The sequence below is a fragment of the Phalacrocorax carbo genome, chromosome 2 (assembly GCF_963921805.1).
Source record: "Phalacrocorax carbo chromosome 2, bPhaCar2.1, whole genome shotgun sequence".
NCBI lineage: Eukaryota > Metazoa > Chordata > Aves > Suliformes > Phalacrocoracidae > Phalacrocorax > Phalacrocorax carbo.
The window spans coordinates 18210033-18233499 of record NC_087514.1 but is presented as its reverse complement, the minus strand read 5'-3'; the positions used below and the strand labels follow the sequence as shown (position 1 = coordinate 18233499).

Here is a 23467-nt window from a genome sequence, read left to right as displayed (position 1 = left end):
GAAACCTTGGACTTGAGTTATATTACACAAGGCTAACCTAATAGAAACTAGTGTAGCCAGCATTACTCACAACATAAAATGTTGTATTTTCACCTTCTTATTTAAATCTAAACCACACAAAGACATGCTATCCATTTCCAATTCTGGCACCTACAACACTGAATATTTGTAGTAAGTATTTTAGCAGTTGCATTTTATAAAAGCATTGTTCTTACCTTAGAGATGTCTTAACAGAAAATAACATAACACCACTGCCATATATCCTGGATATAACCCTCATGGTACTGCACAAGTCATATTTGCTAATTCCTTTGGACATCTAGCTGTTTTCAACATAAACATTAAATCTTTTCCATCTTGGTTGAACATTTTTCTTGCTATCTATTTTCTTAAGTAAATGAAGGTCAAGTGGAATGACAACATCTATTCTTAATTCAAATAATGAATAAGGATTATTATGTATTAGTATTCAATTTCATGTTATGATGAAGGGAATAAAAAGCATATTTCACTCCTAATTAGGTATCTAAATTTTACATTAATTTTCCGGTCATTTTTAATGAGATTAATTCAACACTTCATATATTGGGTAGAACAGGTTTTCTCACATATATTCAAAGCTTAAAAGCAAAACTCTATTATAATTTTCATATAGAAGGGACATGATAAGGCTTGTCTTATTTCTTAAGCACTGGGAGGAGATTACAGTCAAGCAATTCAGGGGTGTCCATATAGATACGTACCCAGTGTAGATGTAGATGTAGATGTTAAATAGGAATCGTGTAAATGTAATACAAGTAATATTTTCTAAAGCAAAGCTCAAAACCATCTATTTTCGCTCTCTTGGCTATTTTCTGAAGGCCTGTACATATTCTTATTTTAAAAAAAATGGTAGTTATTTATTTGTATGTTAATTTTCCTAGGTAATGTGTCCCACGTTTATGGTATATAGAATAAATTGCATCTTCAGATGAACTATTTAAACAAAAAATAAAAGTGCACAGTAATATCAATAGTTTTTCTCTGGTCTGTGTAGATTAAAAGCTGTTTGCCCACGAGTCAAAGAAGAAAACACGATGGCAAAAGTCTAGGCCTTGATCAGTGCCGCTGCATTTTGAAAATAAATAAAAAAATATTTTACCAAGACAGCTATCCAGAAAATGGTCATACTTAACAACACTAAAGTTAAAAATTAACAGTATCTTTGTAACAGTCTACAGACTAATTAATTTCTTGAAAAGAGACTGATGATTTGATGAAGATCATAGGTTTTATTTTTCATTCTTTGAAGAAGCCTTAATCTTGTGGTTGTATAACTTACTTTAACATAGTGGAGTTGCTGTTTTGAAAACTGTAAAGCAATTCAAGTACTGCATAAATTCAAGTAGCTTTCACCACAGTGAAAGGATGAGAGGTAATGGATGTAACTGGAAGAGGGGAAGCTCTCAGTAGATGTGAAGGATATCTATTGTGTGATCAAACAATGGCACAGGTTGCTCAGGGAAGAAATGTAATCTCCCCTCTTAGAGATAAAACTCAGTTGTGTAGGATCCTGAGCAACCTGATCTAACATCCAGATTGGACCTGCTTTTCTGGCGTATGGGTTTGGACTAGATGACATTATGAGGTCCCTTTCAGTTATAACTGTTCTATAATTCTGAAAATATTTTCCTTAAACATTTATCTTTAAAGAGCAGAAATAGATTCTACTATCCTCAAAGGTCAGAGAGCTTTAATTTTTTGTTTGTTTGTTTTCAGAAATGTTCTGCTATACTTGTCTATATATATAAATTTATGCTTGGGTATGTATGCATACACACACGCACAGAGAATATATATGTGCACTGAGGAATAGTGTGCACATCTTATCTATACAGATATACATAAAAATGAAACCCAAGGAAATTACTTATTAAAGCCTTCATAAATAGCAATTATTCAAATATGAGTGAATTATACAGACTGTCGTAATCACCCCCTCAGGACAATCTTTAGGGAAGGAAACAGTTTCCTTGTTCATTTTTAAACCATCATTCTCAGTATTGTCTAATGTTCCCATAGATAATGAAGCATGACATCCTTGATAAGATTTTTGTGATGCTTATCTATGTAACATCCAAACACCTCATAAAAAAATTAGTTAATACTTCTTCAGAGAATAGAATTGCAGTCAACATGATCTACTTTGAGAAAGAACTGGTTCTAAGAAGTCTGATTCTTTTCCTTTTCTGCATCCTTCTCCTCCTCCAAAACACTGTCACTCATGAGTTGTCATAATCTGTCTGCACAATTATCATGGTCTGTCTGCATATCACTTCATGGTGTAATTATAAAAAAGAGATGCAATTACCAAAATGACCAATCAAGAAAGAACTCTGCAACTCAGAAACTGTCAAAGTAATATATTGAATGAACAGGAAAAGTGACCAATGTGTTTATTAGTGGCACAATTGATACAAACCCATACTCACAGTTTATGCAAAGAACAGCCCATTTAGTAAATGGTTTTTTTTCCCTGGGGGTGCAAGGCCTCTGGGTTCTATTTAAAAACACTTCACCAGAGAAAAAATTCAGCAATGAAATTAAAATTAGTTCAACCATGAATTCATTAAATTTACTAGAATAAATGTACTCAATCCTGCCTTTAGAGCATATTTATTCAATGGACAATTGCCATTTAGCAATGTGCTCTGGAGAAAAAAAAAAATCTCATTTCCTTAATTAATTGCATACTAGTTCAGCATCTTGAGGAACAAATTTATCACAATGTGTAAGTTTATTTCACAGCAGAACACAGTATTCTTAGGGAGTGTGTTAATACTGTTTGTTTTAGATGTTTACCATCCAGTGTCTATCTTAAATTTATAGCCTATTCAGCAAAATTTGGTCCCCTTGACTGTAATCTGTGGGAACCTTGCAATTCTTCATTCCAAGAACCTGACTGAAAAGCAGAATCCTTTAGGAAACGGGCTTGTTGACCTAGAGTGCCATTTTCAGGAAAGTGATTGTTCACACCCTTTTCTACCACAAGAAATTTTGAGTAGCATCATATACTAACATGTTTAACCTACTGAAATATAAAAACCAAAGGATTTTCTAACTAAGCTGAAGGCCAAGAAAACATCTACCATTTTTTAATGAAAGATATTAATATAAAGAAAGAAATTAATATTTTCACTTGAAGTGAAAATTAATATATTTCCATATGGCAAATTACACAGGATTCAATGAGTTTTTTCGTTAGTCTTCATTCAAATTCAGCTTTTTCTTTCTAAGGATTGTTTTAGAAAAATATACTATCATGTGCATTACGTAGTTCATACAAGTTCAGTAGACATGTTACTCAATACCATTTTTGTCTGGTTTAACAATCATACACTTAATCATCAGTTAGAATGTGGCACTAATCAATTCTTATGGTGATTGAAGGGTGTCAAGTTCTGTTAGCAAGCTAGGAACACTGTGATCAACAGAAATGGGAGAAAATGCAGTTTTTGAGTCAGGTATAAATAAACTGCATCTTATGTTTCGTATGTCAGTGTTTAAGAAACAGCTAATATTGTATTAGGTCAAGATGTTCTTTGTATATGTTAAAACTAACAGGCACTAAACTATCTTTAATTAGAAGAACAAACTTTCAGTACTCTTGGATAAGGACTGAGAGACCGATAAAAGGCAACACTCCTGCCTCAACTGGGTGATAAAGTATGAAGTCAGTATCCTTTAACCAAGGACATCCAGGGGCAATTAGACCTTAAGAAGAACAATTCATCAGCAAGTTTTACATTTTTGCCAACTTGGTAAGAACTAAGCGTTCTTTGGTTGAACTATCCTCATTATAATACTAAAAATCACACCCATAGGTCAGAAATCCCTCTACTCAAATAAGCTCCTTACTCTCTGAGCATACGTAGTAAATTTAAAAGGAGCTGTACCTTTAAGATGAAATGAGAAAAAAACTAGCCAATGACTAGCTGGTGGGCATGAATGTTACATGTTACTAACATACTTAACAGTATAAATACCTGCTGAGATTTTGACCTGGTGTGCTTGATTTGTGGGAAACCACCAAGCACCCAGACCTGAACAACCCTGAAATAAATAAGCAGTGTCTCTCCTGAAAGTACAATAATTGACTCATTACACACCAGGCAATGAATCCGCCTTTCAGACAACATCAGCACACCTGAGTCCATAAATGGATACCCAAACACAGATATTTGTAGCTTGTAGTAAGTGCTTTACAAGCAGACACATATTAACCTTGCATGCCTTGAGCTAATTGGCAAACAGCTCACAGTTACATATATTCAGATAGACAGATATTCAATAATCTGCCGATTTAAAGAATTCTATATTATTATCTGATTTTATTACTAAATATCTCATCACACAGAGCTATTTAGCATTTATTTCCTCTATCCTTGTTTTTCCTTAAAATAAAAGTTTTACAAGCTCCAACATTTAACTCATTTTGACTAATAATAGTTTGGCAAAATGTGTATATTTTAAGGTACTCTGTACTTTAACCATTCATCCTTACCATCACAGGTTGGGAGTGGGTGACTCCACCAGTGATTTTTTTCACATAGCAAAGGCTCCTCATGACTCAGCCTATAACCTGGATCACAACTAAATGAGACAGTGGAACCTATAGAGAAGTCATGTCCATAACGGCGTCCATGCACTGGTATGCCAGGATCCAAACAAGAGTAAGTATTAACAGTTACACCTAGATTAACAACAACAAAAAAAAAAAAAAAAAAAAGGAAAAAAAAAAGGGACAGTTAAATAAGCAACCTATACATATTTTTTTTAAAGTCATTCACTGCGCTGTGAGTAGGGTGAAAGCTTCATTATCCCACATTTTCAGTGAAAAATCCTTGCACTATGTTTCTCTGTGTTACTGTTATAAGATGTTATGGATAATGGATAATGAATTTCATCCTGCCACTGTCGCAGAGGAAAACATCCCATAATTTACAGGATATTTAGTTTGATCTTGTCACAGTATCATTAAATGTTTTTGTCACTAAAGCTGATGTTGAAAAGCTTTGATGATCACTCAAAATTCTGACTTCCAGCTCTTATTTTTTCTTAATCATACTTTGTTATCCTAGATAAAATGCTGGGTGTTTTTTAAAATTTATCCTTGAAATATGCAAACAGGTCAATTATTTACATAAATAATTATTTTACTTATCATTATATTATGTTATATTAAATAACATTAAGTTATAATGGTGGGATATTGAGAAGATTAAGAATAAAAGAAAAAGGAGTAAAGAGAAGTTAACTTGATAAAGATAACTTTAATGTGTGCAAAAGAATTCAACCCTTCAGATTATTTCCCAGTGAGAAGTTTAATTTCATTATTAAACAATCAGGGTGAAAAAAAAGAGAATTCTAGGAATGTTACTGAAGTTAGCAAATTAGAAGAAGTATTCAGTGAAAAATTTTTTTACGGGTGTTATTCCTTTTATTCCTACACAAAAGCCAGAAAATACCCTTTCTTACAAGAAATCTAGTGTGGAAAGAAATTATGAGCATAGACAATAGGAACATATAAAAGAATTCAGCTATCAATAGGATATTTGAAGAGAGAAATGCTGAATGAAGGACCATTAATCATTATTATCCAGAAAAGATAATCAGAATTGGGTTGTACTGGATAATATAAGACAATAAACCAGTAAGAATTAAACAAAAATAAAATTAATACTAAATGTGTGTATACAAACAAAGGATGTTAAACTGAAAATGGTTTGTTCCCTGCCTTGCGTCAGGAATCATGTGTCCAGCAAGAGTAGGGGAGTGATTGTGCCCCTGTATTTGGCACTGGTGAGGCCACAACTTGAAAGTGTGTTCAGTTTTGGGCCCATCACTACAAGAAGGACATCGAGTTGCTGGAGCGTGTCCAGAGAAGGGCAACAAAGCTGGTAAAGGGTCTAGAGAGTGGGTCTTATGAGGAGAGGTTGAGGGAACTGGTTGAGTCTGGAGAAGAGGAGGCTGTGGGGAGACCTTATTGCTCTCTAAAACTGCCTGACAGGAGGTTGTAGCGAGGTGGGCGTTGGTCTCTTCTCCCAAGTTACTAGTGACAGAATGAGGGAAAATGGTCTCAAGCTGTGCCAGGGGAGGTTTAGATTGGATATTAGGAAAAAATTTCTTCACTGAAAGAGTGGTCAGGCATTGGAAGAGGCTGCCCATGGAGGTGGTGGAGTCACCATCCCTGGAGGTGTTCAAAAACAAGTAGACATGGCCCTTCAGGGCACGGTTTAGTAGGCATAGTAGTGTTGGGTTGACAGTTGGACTTTATGATCCTAGAAGTCTTTTCCAACCTTAATGATTCTATGATTCTAGCTTGTGTAAAAATGGTAAAGGTATATATTTTTTCAATGTCCTCTGATATTATAAATTTAACCTTCATTCTTCACTAGTGTAAAAAGAACCGTGGTGTGGGGATCAATTTTTGAAAAAAGGGTTTTTATAATGAAATGGAAGAATTCCATTAGAATGAAATGTCAGATTTCCTTTCCAACTTTATTTAATTGAAACAGTTTGATGTAAGGACATTTGTAATAAGTGCAGCTTTCCTCCTTTTGTTGTTCACACCCTCAAAGTATAATTTCTACCATTTAATATTATTCATTTGGCCAATAGTTTTAATAATTTAGTGGTCTCTTCTGGCAATATTAATATAGTTTTCCTGCTATATAAGGTTAGCCATCCTTCAAACTTCAGAATGGATAAGAACTTAACAGAATCATCACTTCTTTACAATGTAGAAGATGCTATAAATGGAATTATGTGGGTGAAGGTTAGGACAATAAAAATTTTGGAAAAATAGTAGGGTTTTTTTTGATAAGCCACTAGAAATTGATATTCACTGGAGTTCAAATCAGACCAAACTTTATCTGTCAAAGTCACCTCCACATATATTGTATTTAATATCCATATCATTAGTGAATAGTGAAAGTGGCCAAAAATAATGTAAAAAAATAAGAAAATCACAAAATTATTTGGTGGTAATTCAGGAGTATCAAACAGAAATGGATAGATAATAATGTGCTCATGACCTTTACTAAGCAAATTATACAGTGATTACAGAAAAACATTATTTCACATGAAAATATGACTTATTACAACAAAAGGTATATTTAGAAACACAAAATTAGACATTATAACATATCAATTTATTTGAATTTTAATAATTCATTAAGTATGAAAACTTACAGATTATTTCTGCAGTGTAGTTTATATGACTATAATAAGGGAAAAAGAATACTTCTATATGTCAGAACAAATCACATATGCAAGTTTTTAGATCCCTAAAAATCCATAATCAAGCAATTCCATAGCTTGATTTTCAGCTCATTAATGTAAACTGCATTTCCCATTACCTTCAGTTAGAGTTGCAGGTACATCAATCAGGACAGTAATTCATGTATTTTCCTAGATTTGCATAATCTTTCTGATCTCATGCAGTTTTAGATTCATAAAATCACAGAATCATGAAATCATTTAGGTTGGAAAAGACCTTTAAGATCATCAGGGCCAACCATCAACCTAGCACTGCCAAGTTCACCACTAAACCATGTCCCTAAGGACCACACCTACATGTCTTTCAAATACCTCCAGGGATGGCAACTCAACCACTTCCCTGGGCAGCCTGTTCCAATGCTTGACAAACCTTTTGGTGAAGAATTTTTTCCTAATATCCAATCTAAACCTCCCCAGGCACAACTTCAGGCCATTTCTTCTCGTCTGATTGCTTGTTACTTGGGAAAAGTGACTGACACCTCTCTACAACCTCCTTTCAGGTAGTTGTAGAGACCAATGAGGTCTCCCTTCAGCTTCCTTTTCTCCAGACTAAACAAGCCCAATGCCCTCAGCTACTCCTCATAAGACTAGTGCTCTGGACCCTTCACCAGCTTCATTCCTCTTCCCTGGACATGCTCCAGCTCCTCAATGTCTTTTTTGTACTGAGGGGCCCAAAACTGAACCAGTATTTGAGGCATGGCCTCACTATTGCTGAGTCCAGGGGGAATCACTTCCTTAGTCATGCTGGCCACAATGTTTCTTATAGAAGCCAGGATGCTGTTGGCCTTCTTGGCCGCTTGGGCACACTACTGGCTCATATTCAGCCAGCTGTCAATCAACACTCCCAGATCCCTTTCCACCAGGCAGCTTTCCAGGTGCTTTTCCCCAAACCTGTAGCATTGCATTTAAAACACACAAAAATGCATTGTATAAAAGATAAGAATAACAAGACATAAAATCAACATCCAGAAGAAAGGCATTTGCTTCCTATTCTCATCTTCTGATTCTTAAACCATGGAGCAGTACAGCAATAAGATTAAAATATAAGAAGTGGTATCACTGTTCATCCCTTTTGCAGTTCAACATCACTAAATCTTTCTCAGTTTGAGAAATAACAGGAATTTGCCAAAGACAACACCTGTGCACATTTATATATTTATGACTAGGATAAACACTGATGGGGAAATCAAATAATACAATTCAAAATTACTTACTTTCATAGTGAATCTTGAATCCATTGTTAGACCGACTGTTGTCAGTTGTAAAGAGAAGATAAATGAAATTACTACTGCTAAACAGGAATTGTGGGACCTGTGTACCATTGTAAGATCCCAGAAGTGGAGATAATAAATTTGGTCCATCATGAACTTCCAAAACATCATAATTGAGTTCTGTCTGAAATCTAGAATTGAGGAAACATACACAGGCACAAATATAAGAAGCAGTTAAAAAAAATTAAATAACGCCATACAAAGTAAACCGTATTTTAAAATTATGCTCCTTTCCTGATCATATTATTTTATTTATTTCTCCACATACCTATTTTACAATATCAATATAATAGTATTAATTAGCCTATAAAAGTAATACAGTAATCAAATTTCAGGTAAATGCCTTAGTAAGATGAGAAATAATTTTAAAGTCCTTGAGCTGGTTTGTATTGCAAGGAACAATAACCACAAACACACTTTGTCAGCAAAGATAAATAATACTTGCATATACTATTTTATAGCACAAAATTACTTTGTTTTGAAAAATTAAGTAAATTATATAGAGGATATTTTGATGCACTCTTTTATTATATCCATTCCATTTGGCACAAATGTCATCAAAGTGTTTTATATTATCAGAGAATTACACTCTCAGCGTCTACCCTTAAATCATCGCTACGAGGGATAGAATTACTTAAGTTTGATCAGAGATTCCAGTGGCTTTGTGCCAGCTGAGGCTCAGTCCAAAGCAGTGGCAGAAGTTATGGCAAAAAAATTTTGAAAATCCTATTTAGAAAGCGCTATAAAGCAAAATGCCTGTTTAGAGACAGCATGTGTGCTGTCTCTGTCAAGGAAAAGCTGAGTGTGACAGTGCTGCTAGATCTCTCTCTGCTTGTCCTGTTTTAGATGGTATCAGCAATCCCAAACACCCGCTTGGTATTTTGACAGTGGTTTCTCTCTTTCATGCTATCACAGGCCTTACATCAATCGTAGTGTTTTAATGGACTCAGACGGATTATTGAAAAACCCTTTCAGAATTAAAAAAAAAAAAATTAACAACAGGATCCTACAAAGGCCTTTCAGATATTCCTAATTCTTTCTCTGATTCACTTTGATGCCTAATTTGGCTTTGTGAAATCCATTCGAGGAACTGCATGGCTAATGCCAACATACTGAAGAACTCTGTATTTCAGTATTTATGTCCCATGGGTCTGAGCCTCAAGATCTAAAGGAGTCTGGTGAAAGATGAGGAGCCAAATAAAACCTTCAAAACATGTGTTTTCTTTTAGGTATGTCCTGCTCCTACAAAATAACACAGAAAAGAGCACAGAAATAAAGTAACAAGGAGTTATGGAAATGAAGCAGGATAAGCGTAGAAGCAGGAGAACTGAAAATTTCTTTTTTTTCCTAGTTCCCACATGAACTCACAATGATATGTTGCTAGAAAGCTACTAGGCAATATCTTGCTTTTTCCAGTACTTGTCCTTCCTACTAATCTGTACAAAAGAGAAGCAATCTTGGAAATATATAATTTGGTCTTGCTCTGCTTTCTTAGTTCCTTTATCAAAAGCATTCTTAAGACAGAAAGTGTAAAATGGCATTGAGCTCATAAATGCAAAGCAACTATCAGGCTAGTCAGGACATAACGAAATAGTTGAGTCTCTGAAGACAAAACAGAAATCTTCTCATAAGTACTTGTTGTTCAAAGAGTACATACACCACCACAAACAGCAGAAAAATGATGAGATGAAAAAATGAGTAAGCACCCATGAGTAAGAAAAAAAAGTGAGGACAGTTTTTTAGTGAGATCATCTAAAAGAAACTTCAAGAGAGGATTATGTACAATGCCTTTACTTGGTCATTTGGTTCAGAATAGTCATCAATTTAAATTTAATTTATAAGGATGATGCTTATATAGTTTTTTCATTGCATACCTTTCCTCTTGATGATCAGCTGATATATTTACATATCACGTGGCTATTCCCTGCTGTGATAAAACTAGTCACTATTCTTAAATTAATCAGGATGGTTTCATTACTGTGTGAAGTCTGTTCTTATAGAGGAGTCACAAAAATTCATTCAAGCAGGTAGGAGTGAAACAAATTTTAACACAGGAGGTGACACACACTCACTTTTTTATCTTCTTTGAATAGATAAAGCTGTTTTAATATTTAAAACATACATCTTTGTTTCTAAGAGACATCCTATCAAATCAGTGCAGTGCCAGGATATGAGTAGAATATCCGGCTGCATAGTGTACGCTCATTAGTCAAACGTGACTAGTACTCAATCAGTAGTTTGCTGATTAACATCCCTAGTATTTAAATACTCATAATTAGGCTTCCTGATAAACACTTCATTACAATGAAGAATGGCACTTGCATTTCTCACTTGCATCCTTTCAATTCAGCCTAAAAAGCTACTAATTTATAACAAAAATCCAACAGATTATCTATCAGAGATATGCTTGTACAACAGGAGTATACATGCACAACCTTAAAAACCACTGAAAGTGTAAAAATTAATAGTTGTTATTATTATTCACATTGCCTATCTCTTTCTTTTCTGCCATGTATCTGGCTCCATTGCACAGGAACACTTTCACATACAGTCATAGAATGCATTACCTCACACGTATGCAATGCCATAAGAGAGTAGCCATAGGAAGGTAGGAAAATGGGTGATTAAAAGGAAATATACTACTGTGCGAGTGATAAACTGATGCAATGTTAAGATGTCACTCTACAGAAAATGTGTATTAGTAAGAACTGTTCCCTTCCTGTTAGAAAATCTAAAAAGAAAGGAAGTAAAAATTCTAGACATGTACTATAAATGTTTTAGCCTGAGAAACTAAAAAAAAATATCTTTCAAATAACTACACATATTGTGGAAGCCTTAGTATTTGCACCAAGAAAGGTTATAAAAAGTATTTCTCTTTGCTTTTCAGGACAAAGGTGAAATGTAAAGAACTGTTCAAAATATGAGTTTATTGCTTTTAATAATTTGGCTGAAGTTTTAAACGTGTATATTTCAACAAAATTAACCTGCCTTAAGAAGGTCCAACTGAAGATTTGCAAGCAGAAGGAGCAGAACAAGGACAGTCAGACTAGAATAAGTCTTTAAGATATTGTATGAATGTCTCAGAATGTAAATTTAAATTATGTGGAAAAAAAAAGTCTAAGTACAAAACCTAACAATATTCTACAGAATATTTTCTTTCAGTACACTATGAAGATTTATTTCGTTATTTGGTTTATATAATAACTTTTTATTTACATCCAAATGTGCAATTATGTATCTAAGTGCATTTGAGTGAACATATGTAGATGTATTTTCACATGTATTCCTGCACAGAAACACATAAGCAAACACACACCTATATGTAAGTAAGTATGGCCTCTCTGGACTCACCTTGCTGCATATGAGCAATACACATATCAGTCCAATTTATGGCAAGCGACAAGAGTGTCAAGAATGAGCGGCAATGGAAAAAGAAGTGTCATAATGTCATAATGAGATTAGGATATAAAGAGGATAGGAGCTCTCTTTGTGATCTGAAGAGACCACATCTTGTTCTTATTGCTCTTACCTACAAGAGTAATAGAGGCTGTGCAATTTTATGACAAGGCGTTAATGCATTACAAACCAAAAGTGTACACAAGAAACTGTCAGATTTAATGAAACTCAGGTACAAAGGAAGAAAATCCAGCTGACATAGAATTTTGCAAATAAACACGCAAATGTTTTTCACTTTGGAATGACTATCCACATCAAATATTTAGTTGAAAATGAAACCCTGAATTATAAATCATTTGAAATTATATTTTTCTTTTGTTTACTTTTAGGTTTTCAAAATTTGAGTTAATAAAATTTTTATACTTCATTTCAATTTACAAGACAATGAAGAAAACTAATAATTTTCTTTTATTTTTGAACTAATATGAGTTTGATTAATTTCTACAAGATGGAGTTATTAACTTTTCTTTTGTATTTTAATTAACAAAATTTTGGTAAACTTCATTTAAGCTGATGTACAGCACCAGTGATTTTGGAAGACTATCTTTCTTTTGATATTAAGGATGGGAAATACCTTTGAAGTGTCCGTTTTACCTGTCCTCTGTATATAATGTTGTGTGAACACTTTGTTATAGTGTAAACTATAGTACTAGAAAAACATTTTGAACAATCTTACTGCAATGAGATATTTGGCTAAGAGAAGATGGTAATTTTCATACCCTGCTAAAAATAACTTTTGAACTGTATTAAAATAAAGTGATATCTTCTCTTTTCAGTTGAGTGGGACCAGGAGTAGTCAAAACATACTGCATACATAGCAATTTTCAAGCACTTGCATAATATTTGTGCACTATAACTTTGATCATCAAAGGCCCTTTTTTTCATGGATCATCATCTAACTTTATTAATAATTACAATTTAGAAGAATTTAAAACACCCTTCAATATATGTAGAACGTATAGAACTTTTTAAATAATATTTTCTGTTTTGCTTTCTCATGAAGAGCTTAAATGAAAAGTCCATGTCTTGCCACCATGAGAAATTTAAGGTCCTCAGCACATTTCAATCCTTGGAATCAGGAAGAGACCTAAGTAATGGGAATAAATGCAGGAAAAGGGGAATGTTGCAGTAATTTGGGGAAACTGGAATTCCACCCTAAGAGCACACAGTCCTTTCACAAAAATAGATCAGCTGATATGATGATTAAATATTCACAGTAGATAAAATTATTAATACATTTAATTCCATTTTCACACTTGATTCAGATTTTCAGAGTTTAAGATTTCACAGGTTTGAGAAAAATAATTGCTTCATAAGTACAATTCATCATAGCAACACAGTTATGAGCAAACGAAACATGCTAATCTTTAAAAGCAGACAGAATTTTTAAATGGGTCAGACAGGCTTAAATATATGCAAGAGAGTAGGAATTTCAAAAGCTTTCTAGTGCATCAAAGTAGAAATTGCACTAAAGATAAAATTTATGCTCTGAAGGCACCAAGATGTTTTGGAAAATCCTACCTGATAATACAATTGCTTGATTTTAGACATAATAGAAATTAATGTTATGACAGAGCTAATAAATCTCTGCTTCTGGGTAAAAACTGGAAAATATTAAATAAGAAAAATATTAGCAAAGACCTTTCAAATGTAATTTTGATAGAGTGTCCTGGTTCAGCTTCTATCACCCACTCACAATTCAAGGAATCTTTATAATACCCTGGCCAGCCTGGAGAGAGGATTACTCCACTGGGAGATGAAAAATGCCCACCACATGGAGCTAAAAATGAAACAAAGAGAAAGGTATAACAACACAGACTTCTTATATGTAAATCACAATTATCACTTTCAATACAGGACATCTATACCAAACAAATTTTAAAAATCCAGTTGCAGGAAGATGCAACATGACTTCAAAGATGACAGACTCTGTGGGATTCAGAATTAGATGGTGACAACTGGATTAAAACCTTAAACTGATAAACTGTTCAATAAGTTCTGACAAAGCTTTTTGTGCTGTGTTCTTACAGGTATAATCTATTTCCATGTAATAAAGGACACACAACAAAATATAGTGTTTAAAAGGTGTCATTACTTCTGCTTTTAATTGTGAGCAGAGAGATTTGAAAAACTTGCAGAATTTCCAGTTGAGTATTGAGCTAGAAACTATTAAATTATTATTTTAGCTTTGAAATTAATCTGCTGTCATAACACACACATTTTGCTTGTCATGTTGGGTCCTCATTCATGATAAAGACATACTTACCATTCTTACAAGATTACTTTATATTTTTGAAGCATTAGACAAATATTTATTAAATACTGCAATATATACATCCGCAAGCAAAATTACTAGAAATAACATGTCGTTTACACAGAATCACAGAATGGTAGGGGTAGGAAGGTACCTCTGGAGATCATCTTGTCCAAACCCCCTGCTGGAGCAGGCACACCCAGAGCAGGGGGCACAGGAACGCGTCCAGGAGGGGTTTGAATGTCCCCAGGGAAGGAGATCCACAGCCTCCCTGGGCAGCCTGTTCCACTGCTCTGGCACCCGCACAGGAAAGGAGTTTTTTCTCATGTTTAGCTGGAACTTCCTGTGTTCCAACTTGTGCCCATTGCCCCTTGTCCTGTCACTGGGCACTATTGAAAAGAGACTAGTCCCATCATCCTGACACCCACTCTTCAGATATTTATAGGTATTTATGAAATTTCCCCTCAGTCTTCTCTTCTCCAGGCTGAAGAAACCCAGGTCTCTCAGCCTTTCCTCATAAGGGAGATGTTCCAGTCCCCTGATCATCTTGGTAGCTCTCTGCTGGACTTGCTCAAGCAGTTCCCTGTCCTTCTTAAACTGGGGGGGCCCAGAAATGGGCACAGTACTGTAGATGTAGCTTCACTAGGGCAGAATAGAAGGGGAGGATAACCTCTCTGTCTCTGCTGGCCACACTCCTTTTTATGCTCTCCCTTCGTTGACCCAGCCAGTCACACCATCCTAGAAGGCTATCAGGTTGGTCAAGCATGATCTCCCCTTGGTGAATCCATGTTGACTATTTCTGAGAACCTTCTTTTCTTCTGCATGCCTGGAGATGACTTCCAGCATGAACTGCTCCATCACCTTTCTATATGTATCTCAGAGATAGTGAGCAAATATAAGCTAAGAAAACTGTATTAAAACATAATTGAAACCAAAGCTGTTGGTAATTATATTCAAAGTTTTTCAGTGGCTTAATAACACATTAGTTACATGAATAGTCTTAATGGCTGTAGCTATTACAAAGTTGAAGAGCATTTCATTTCTAACAATTTTTCTCTAAATATTTTAAGAGAAACTGGTACAGAATGAGGGAAGTCTCCATTAGCTGATCAGTGTCAAGACAGTTAGTCACAGGGTAGAAGAGAGACTCTCAGAATTAATAATCATGTTTGAGTGATGCTGATTTGGCTATAGAATGTTCTAGTGTATCTCAAAGATGGTACTGTCTCACAGGTGGGGAGAGTAAGGACCATAAGACCAATACTGTTAAAGGACAGATTTTTTGGGTTTAAGTCTTGAGAAGCTCTGTGCAGGTTTTTAATTTCATGCATGAATGCAAACCCATTATATCTGATGGATCTACATGTGTATTTAAAGTCATGTGCATGAGTAATCAGACCTCTGTGAGATCATATTCTCCTCAGTGGTATGGACAGGTGAGAAAAAGACCATGGGAGTGCTTGACATGTTTTTATTTGTTTTCAGTAGGAGATTGATATTCCCCAAATAGAAACATTAATTCACATAATTATCTTGAATTCTAGACATCTAAGAGATCCAGTAATTCCATCACTAGAAGTATTAACATTTTTAAAATATGTAACAAATCATAATGTTTTTCTAGCAATTTAAAATACCTAGGACATCTTATGAATGCAGTGCATATTCAGCATGGTAAATTGAACATATATTGTTCAGCACAAGTGTAAACATCTGCAAAAGACCATATCTATGTATCTTTCTGTATGTGTATTATGCATATATATGAATATGCTAAATGTACTTACATAGACAAATATACCAAAGTCTCCTTGATCCACAGGAGACAAGACAGAAAAGCAACTGATTTCTGAATATATTTCCCCTGAGTTACAATGTTACATATCAAATAACTAATTTCAATTGCTTGTTCCTGGGACAAAATAATCTATAAAATTCTTCATTCAAAACTAAACTTTTTCACTCATGAAGTGCTTGCAAATTGCTGTTTGTTAGTGAATCCAGCTACTTTGGTAAAAACTGTTGCAAGTAAGGACATGTAGTAACTTCAGTTTTTGTATTATTATTAATATGATGACGACGACAGGGATGACGACTACTACTACTACTACAGACTACCTAGAATTTTAAGTATAGAAGAGGGAGTTAGGAGTAATAGTATAAAAAAATCTTTTCACAGTTGCTCTGACTTACGTGAATATTACTTGGACCTTATGAAGAGAACTAATCAAGCTTTCTTTGATGAAAATACAAGGTGATAAGGACCTGATAAGGTGTTAAGCCCTATCATAAGGAAAAACAAAGTTAAGAAAAATATAATAGTATAAGAGTTGATTTTCACTAGACTACCACAACAGCATAAACACTTGAAGTCCTATTTATCTTACCGGATTATAAATTAGAACCTGTGAAATTTAAGCTATACATTATTTATTTTCTGCAGCAAATATGTTTTTCATGATGGTCAACAAAGCAGCATTTAAAAGAGGAAAGCATTACATAGAGCATGCTCTTAAACTGGTGAACACAGTCTCAAATGGTGAACAGTCTATAATTTATTTATTTTCAGGAGTTGCTGACTGTTTTATGGAAAATTAAATCTGCAGAATGTACTAGCTATTCAATTCAAACTTCACATTAAAACTCATTTTCCTGCCATAAATCTTTTTGGACGGACCTATTGATATGTCCTGTATGTAAGGCAATGGAGAAAACAGGCAACATACATTTCAGTGCCTGACATAAGCAGGCAAAAGCAAAATTCGTTGCTTCCCCAAAATGTCAGCCATGAAGAAGTAGGTAGCACCTTTTGTGTACAGTGCTATATCATACAAAACAGACAGTCAAATTGAACCATTTACATCACTCTCTTTTCCATTACCATCTGTTGTGTGGTACAGATGTGCACTGATGCAACCTGGGGAAGAACAACTTATTTCTCAAAGAATCCTCAGCAACAAAGTATCAAACGCTGGATATCCCTTACTCTTGACAAAGTCCCAATAAAACTACTTTTTTTTTTTGTTATATAAATAAGAATTGAACTAACTGCATAAGTGGATTCTCCAGGTTCAGCTTAAGAAGGTTATCAAGCAATAGTCTTATAAATCTTCTTTGAGGAGTAGATGGTTTTCAGGGGACTCAAAATAATTATTTATTCTTTTAAAGGTCTATTTCCACAAAAAGCTCTGGCCATACCAATACCACTCTCAGAGTGAGGGCACTGTATTCTGGAGAGTAGAACTTCTTAAAAATACTGACATGTAAAAGGTATTAATGAGCAGATTCTAAACTGCAAACTGCAGTAGAAAGTGTTAGGATGGGGTGTTTTGGAGTTGAATGAAGAGATACCAGGATTAAAATAAGGTTCTTTTTCACCTTAATCCTCTCTCTTCCTCATGGCACGGATATGTGCCAAGAGAGGAATTTGTTCATCTGTATAAACAGTTAAAGAACATAAACCAGTCTCTCTGTGTGTGTGTGTATATAAAAAACTATTAAACATAATAATCAAACTTTATTATACATAATAATCAAGTAGGCCACATGGTAACTTATAGACACTAGGAAAATACAATTTCTTCAGTTAGAAGTATGCTTAAATTTTTTGTTGGTTCTGATTAATATTGGTGTAAATACATTAGCCTATAGAACGATAAATGCATGACAGAATCATTATCATCATGAGCTTCTTTACTTAATTGCTAAGGATTTGATCAAGCCCAAATTATATTTGGGGAGCTTCTCAGGATCTGAACCCTCAGGGACTAAACAAGATTTCTAAAGGAAAATCTTACAGGATTTTTTTTCCCTTTTTTTTTTTTTTTAACATATTTGTTTGCTTTTAGTTTTATAGCACCTTTCTAAACAAATTCACCAAACGAACTTGGATTTCACCAAGCCACAAAGTTCATACACAGCTGACATAATCAAGCTGGAAATTTTGCCCTGAATTTTGTATTGTAAGTTGAAGGATGTGCTTTCTTTGTTTCTTTGCCAGTCTCACTAGACAGATACACATATTTGTTTACATCATAGGCATATATATGTAGATAAAGACTTTTATTTTTCTTAAGGTTTTCTGTTATTGTTGAATAAAGCATCTTAGTAAAGCACTGAAAGTGAGTTATCCACTATGTGTACAGATTTTGTAACTATGTGAATGCAACAATTACTTGTCATTTATTTCTAAACATGAACAAAAACTTTTGGCCTGTTACCAAAACACTTCAATATTCACTTCCAAAGTAAATGAGATCTGTCAGGAGACCTTCTGAAGATGATGAGAGATGAATGTATTGAAAGCAGTCCTGCAGGGAATGACTTGGGATATTGGTAGATGAAAAATGGGACATGAGCCAGCAATGTGCTGCTCAAAAAGAAGCATGGCCAGCAGTTCAAGGAAGGTGGGTTTTCCCCTCTGCTCTGCTCTGCTCTGGAGTACCTGGAGTACTGCATCCAGCCAAGGACCTGTTGGAGCAGGTCCAGAGGAGGGACACAAAAATGATCAGAGGGATGGAACACCTTTGCTATGAAGAAAGACTGAGAGAGTTGGGGTTGTTCAGCCTGGAGAAAAGCAAACTCTGGGGACACCTTATAATGGCCTTTCAATATTTAAAGGGGTTTACAAGAAAGACAAGAAAGACAAGGCCTGTAGTGATAGGACAAGGGTAACACTTTTAAACTGAAAGAGCATAGATTTACATTGGGTATAAGGAAGATATTTTTTATTATGAGGTTGGTGAGACACCGGAACAGGTGGCCTAGAGAGGTTGTGGATGTCTCATCATTGGAAGTGTTCAAATTCAGGTTGGACTGGGCTTTGAGGAACCTGATTTAGTGGAAGATGTCCCTGCCCATGGAAGCAGGATTGGACTAGATAATCTTTAAAGGTCCCCTGCAACACAAACCATTTTATGATTCTATGAGGACATAATATTACTGCTGCAAAGATGGAGTCATGTAAATTACTACTGCATGTAGAATTAATACAGACTTAATCCAGTTGCTAGTGAAAACAAGGGACAGCCTTAAACAGCCTTAAACTGATTTCATAATGAATTGGTCAGGGATTTTGTTTACTGGGGGTAAAAAAAATAGGAAAATAATTCTGCTCCAGTAATTATTTATGTATTTACCTAAACATGCATATGATCTGGACCATGACCAGACAGCTTTTGAACATCTTCAAGGAAGGAGACTCCACAACCTCCCTGGACAAACTATGACAGTGCTTGGTCACCCTCACAGTAAAAACTCATTTCCGCACGTTCAGATGGAACCTCCTGTGTTTCAGTTTGTTCCCATTGCCTCTGGTCCTGTCACTGGACACCACTGAAAAAAGTCTCAGTATGGCTCTGTCCTATTTGCACCCTCCCTTGAGGTATTAACATACATTGGTAAGATGCCCCAAGCCTTCTCTTCTCTAGACTAAACACTGCCATTTCTCTCAGCTTTTCCTCATATGAGAGATGTTCCAATCCCTTAATTATTTTGGCAGCCCTTTGTTGGACTCCCTCCTGTATGTCCATGTATCTCTTGTACTGAGGAGCCCGAGACTGGACAGAAACTCAGATGCGGCCTCACCAGTACCCAGGGTAGAGGGGAAATATCACCACCCTCAACCTACTGTCAATACTTTGCCTTATGCATTCCAGGATAACATCAGCCTTCTTTGCTGCTCTTTGTTGCAAGAGCACATGTTTAATTTGGTGTCCACCAGGACCCCAGGTACACTTCTGCAAAGCTGCTTTACAGCTGGGCAGCCCATAGCATGTACTGGTGCATGGGGTTGTTTCTCCCCAGCTGCAGGACTTTGCACTGACCTTTGTTAAACTTCATGAGGTTCCTATTAGCCCATTTCTCCAGCCTGTTGAGGTCCCGCTGGATGGCAGCACAACCCTCTGGCCTACCAGCCACTTCTCCTGGTTTGGTGTTGTGGAAAACTTCCTGAGGAAACACTCTGCCCCATCACCAATATAACTATTTTTATATTTATGTATTTAATTATTATAAAACACTCAGTTTTTTTGATTACTAGTATCATGTAAGTATCCATTTAGACATCTTGCTTTGCAGGAAGAGAAAGCTGCACTATAATCTTTCATAATGTCACTGTTCCAGTGGACATTATACATACTGGGCTACACAGTAAACATAAATGAGTTACACTGTATATCACAAAGAATTTGGAAAGACCTTATTGTACCGTTGACAGGTGTGTCTCTACTAACAATAGTGTGAAATATACAATATTTTCCCCCAAACACATGGTTATTTCTTAATTTTCTGTATTTTTTTTCACCTAATATAGTCTGCAAAGCATTTGGCTGCTCATTTTGACATAGCAGCACATACATAACATTGTCTATATTATTCTGCACCTTTAAATTACAAAAAATAGATTAATTTTGCTCTCTTTGACACACCTTCAAATTGAGGATCATGGATTATCATATGTTTGTCAGATCTTCATTTTTCTCATGAGATTACCAAGCTCCTATATTACAATGATGAACTGTTGTAAAGATGTATTTTATATTTTTAAGGACATAATAGCTTGTCTTTCTCATACTGTGGGGAAAAAAGGGGTTACTAAACCTATATAAAGTTCAGAATTCAATATGTTGTGAACATTTCTAAATATGCAGATTTAGTCTTTTTTTTTTTCTCACTGCTGGTGTTAAAATAGTTTCTCACCTTTTATTTTAAAGTCCTTTTGTCATACTGCCTTCAGCAAACAGTTCCCATCAAACAATAAAGTATTTAAACTCATATTCACCTCAGCAACCAGAAGGTTAAGTCTACAGCATTTGTCATCCTTACATTTTATTGTATATAACCACTTATACATATTCATAATACATATGGAGCCTATAAACTACAAAATATATCAACAAGAATAGAAATACCAGATGGTGTTATTCTGAGCCAATATACTACCATAGTTGGAATACAGTATTGCTAAAATCATACAAAGCTCCATTTCTTCACAAAATTTACATGAAACTGTTAAAGATTATCTTTGGAATACAAAAAAGTAACTCTCTTACAAATATACTCCTATGAATACCACATTAAAAATAATGGCCATTATAAGATTGCCTAAATTCAAAGTAATTTCTCTTTGTATTTGGGATCTGACAGGAGTAGTCAATAGACAATAATAGTGTTTTATTGTTGGCATTTTTTTTAAAGAAAATCTTTCTTACCCTTCCCCTGATTATGGTTCTTCCTGATAAATTCAGTGCAAGATTTAATACAATCTTTTATTTGACTTTCACCATCACATGCTGGTTTCCTAGACACAGGAGTCCCTCCCTTCAGAATAGCTGGGTTACTGGACTTATCTTACAGAGCCTTGTTTTAGAAAATAAATCTCTCTAGTCATTTTGCCAAAGGATTGTTTCCCTGACCTTTTCTACACTGATTTTCAGCCCCTGTTCTTTCTCCCAGTTCTATTTGATGGTTGCCTGGCAAATTCATACCCACTATCAGTGTGTTAAAAACAAAACACTAGAAATATAAAATAACTACAGGTTGTGATCAACCCAAATCTCTTTGTCAAACACAGGTCTGTGCCAAAAATTGAAAACCAGTCTTACCCTGGTCTAAGAATTCTCACAAAGTAATTTCATTTATTTTTTTTTTTTATAGTAAGGTGCAGGGTTTGAAGCAGGAAATTTCTGTGTGTGAGTATGAAGAAAACTTTGAATATGACAGGCTGATCACTGAACATCTTGTAGAGTTGTAATTTTAGACCATTTTTTCAAGAGCTTATCACCCATGCTACAGAACAGCAGGATATTAAGCATTACAGGAATTATGCAGGAAGACCAGGTTAGAGCTGCAGCATAGGTACAACTACATATTATTACAAGAGATTATGGGAAAATCCTCCATATAACACTCACACAGGAAGGATGAAAGGCAAAAGGATAGGAATCCTAAATTCAAAAGCATCAGGGAACAGCAAAAACAGAGCTGCTCCACTACAGAAGAGAAGCCAGGAGCCAAGAATGATCACATACACACAGAGGCAGAGTTAGTTCCCTCACCGAGAGAGCATCACCCAACTACACCTAAGCAAGTTGAACAGAAGTGGATTGGTGACAGAAAAAGAGTCGGTGACAGCCAAGTGGCAATCAGATGAGTGCATTTTGATGGTTTAGGTCTGAGGTCAAGCCAGGAAGTCCCATGAGCATGTTGAGTTCAGCAGAGAACAGGGCTGGAGCTCAGCATCCTTGTGATGTTTCTGGGCAGGGACAGGCAACCAGGCTGAGCTGACATGGGATCCTGGGCCATGGTCACGGCAGGGAGAAAGTCCCAGCAGAGGATGGTCAGGATTTCCTTGAAAAATGAGTGTGCTGACCCTATCTATCTGCACCACATATTTTATTAAATGGTTCTCTCCTATATATTGTAATAATCAACATTTCTGCAGTGGAAGTAAAACTGCACAGCAGTCACATTCAGTGTCTCCTAGTTAGCATGCGGAGTTCGTGCCTTTGACTTGATAGATATGAAAATGAAATTTTCAGGTGTGTGTAGGGCAAGAAAACATCACTTTATATGAAATTACTACATGTTACAGGCAAATGTGTACACATTGAATCAAAATACTGAACATCCCAACTGATCAAATTAATTTATCATTTTAATTTTTCTTCAATTTTTATCTTAAATTTTTAAAATATGTCTAATTCTGTAGTTGATAAATAAGTCTAATTCAAATATACCAGTATCCCAACCTATAGGATTCCAGTATAAGTTCCATTATAGTCTCAGACCACTTATGGATCAGATTATCTTGTGTATTGACTGACATTTATAAATATTCCCATTAAGTTTTTAAAGTAACATTGAGAATGCAACCTTATATTTTATTAGCAGTTTTGTACAGCTCCATGAATCTTATAATTAACCAAAAGCATTATAGCCTATACTAATCTTGTCTAGGGAAGCTGACATACCTTATATCAATAAAACAATAATATATTACCATAGAAGGTAAAGTGGATGCAAAGTGTATTATAGGAAGTCACATTCATGTATTAAAATTAAGATAATTTCGTTAGGAAGGCAGTACATAGTGCAAATAAGAGCTAAGATTTTGTTTACAATACAAAGTAACAAACTATAAATCAGAGATTATATTATTGATTAA

General features: G+C 35.1%; 1 protein-coding gene across 1 annotated transcript in view; it reads right to left on the bottom strand.

Annotated features, from left to right (window-relative positions):
* Positions 1–23467, bottom strand: part of CSMD3 (CUB and Sushi multiple domains 3) — a 669880-nt gene that overhangs the window by 288749 nt on the left and 357664 nt on the right. Inside the window, exons 19-21 of the mRNA XM_064441769.1 lie at positions 13689–13827; positions 8535–8722; positions 4544–4732 (exon numbers count right to left, since the gene is read on the bottom strand). Of these exons, the coding sequence (XP_064297839.1) occupies positions 4544–4732; positions 8535–8722; positions 13689–13827 (516 nt within the window). The remainder of the gene's footprint in view (positions 1–4543; positions 4733–8534; positions 8723–13688; positions 13828–23467) is intronic.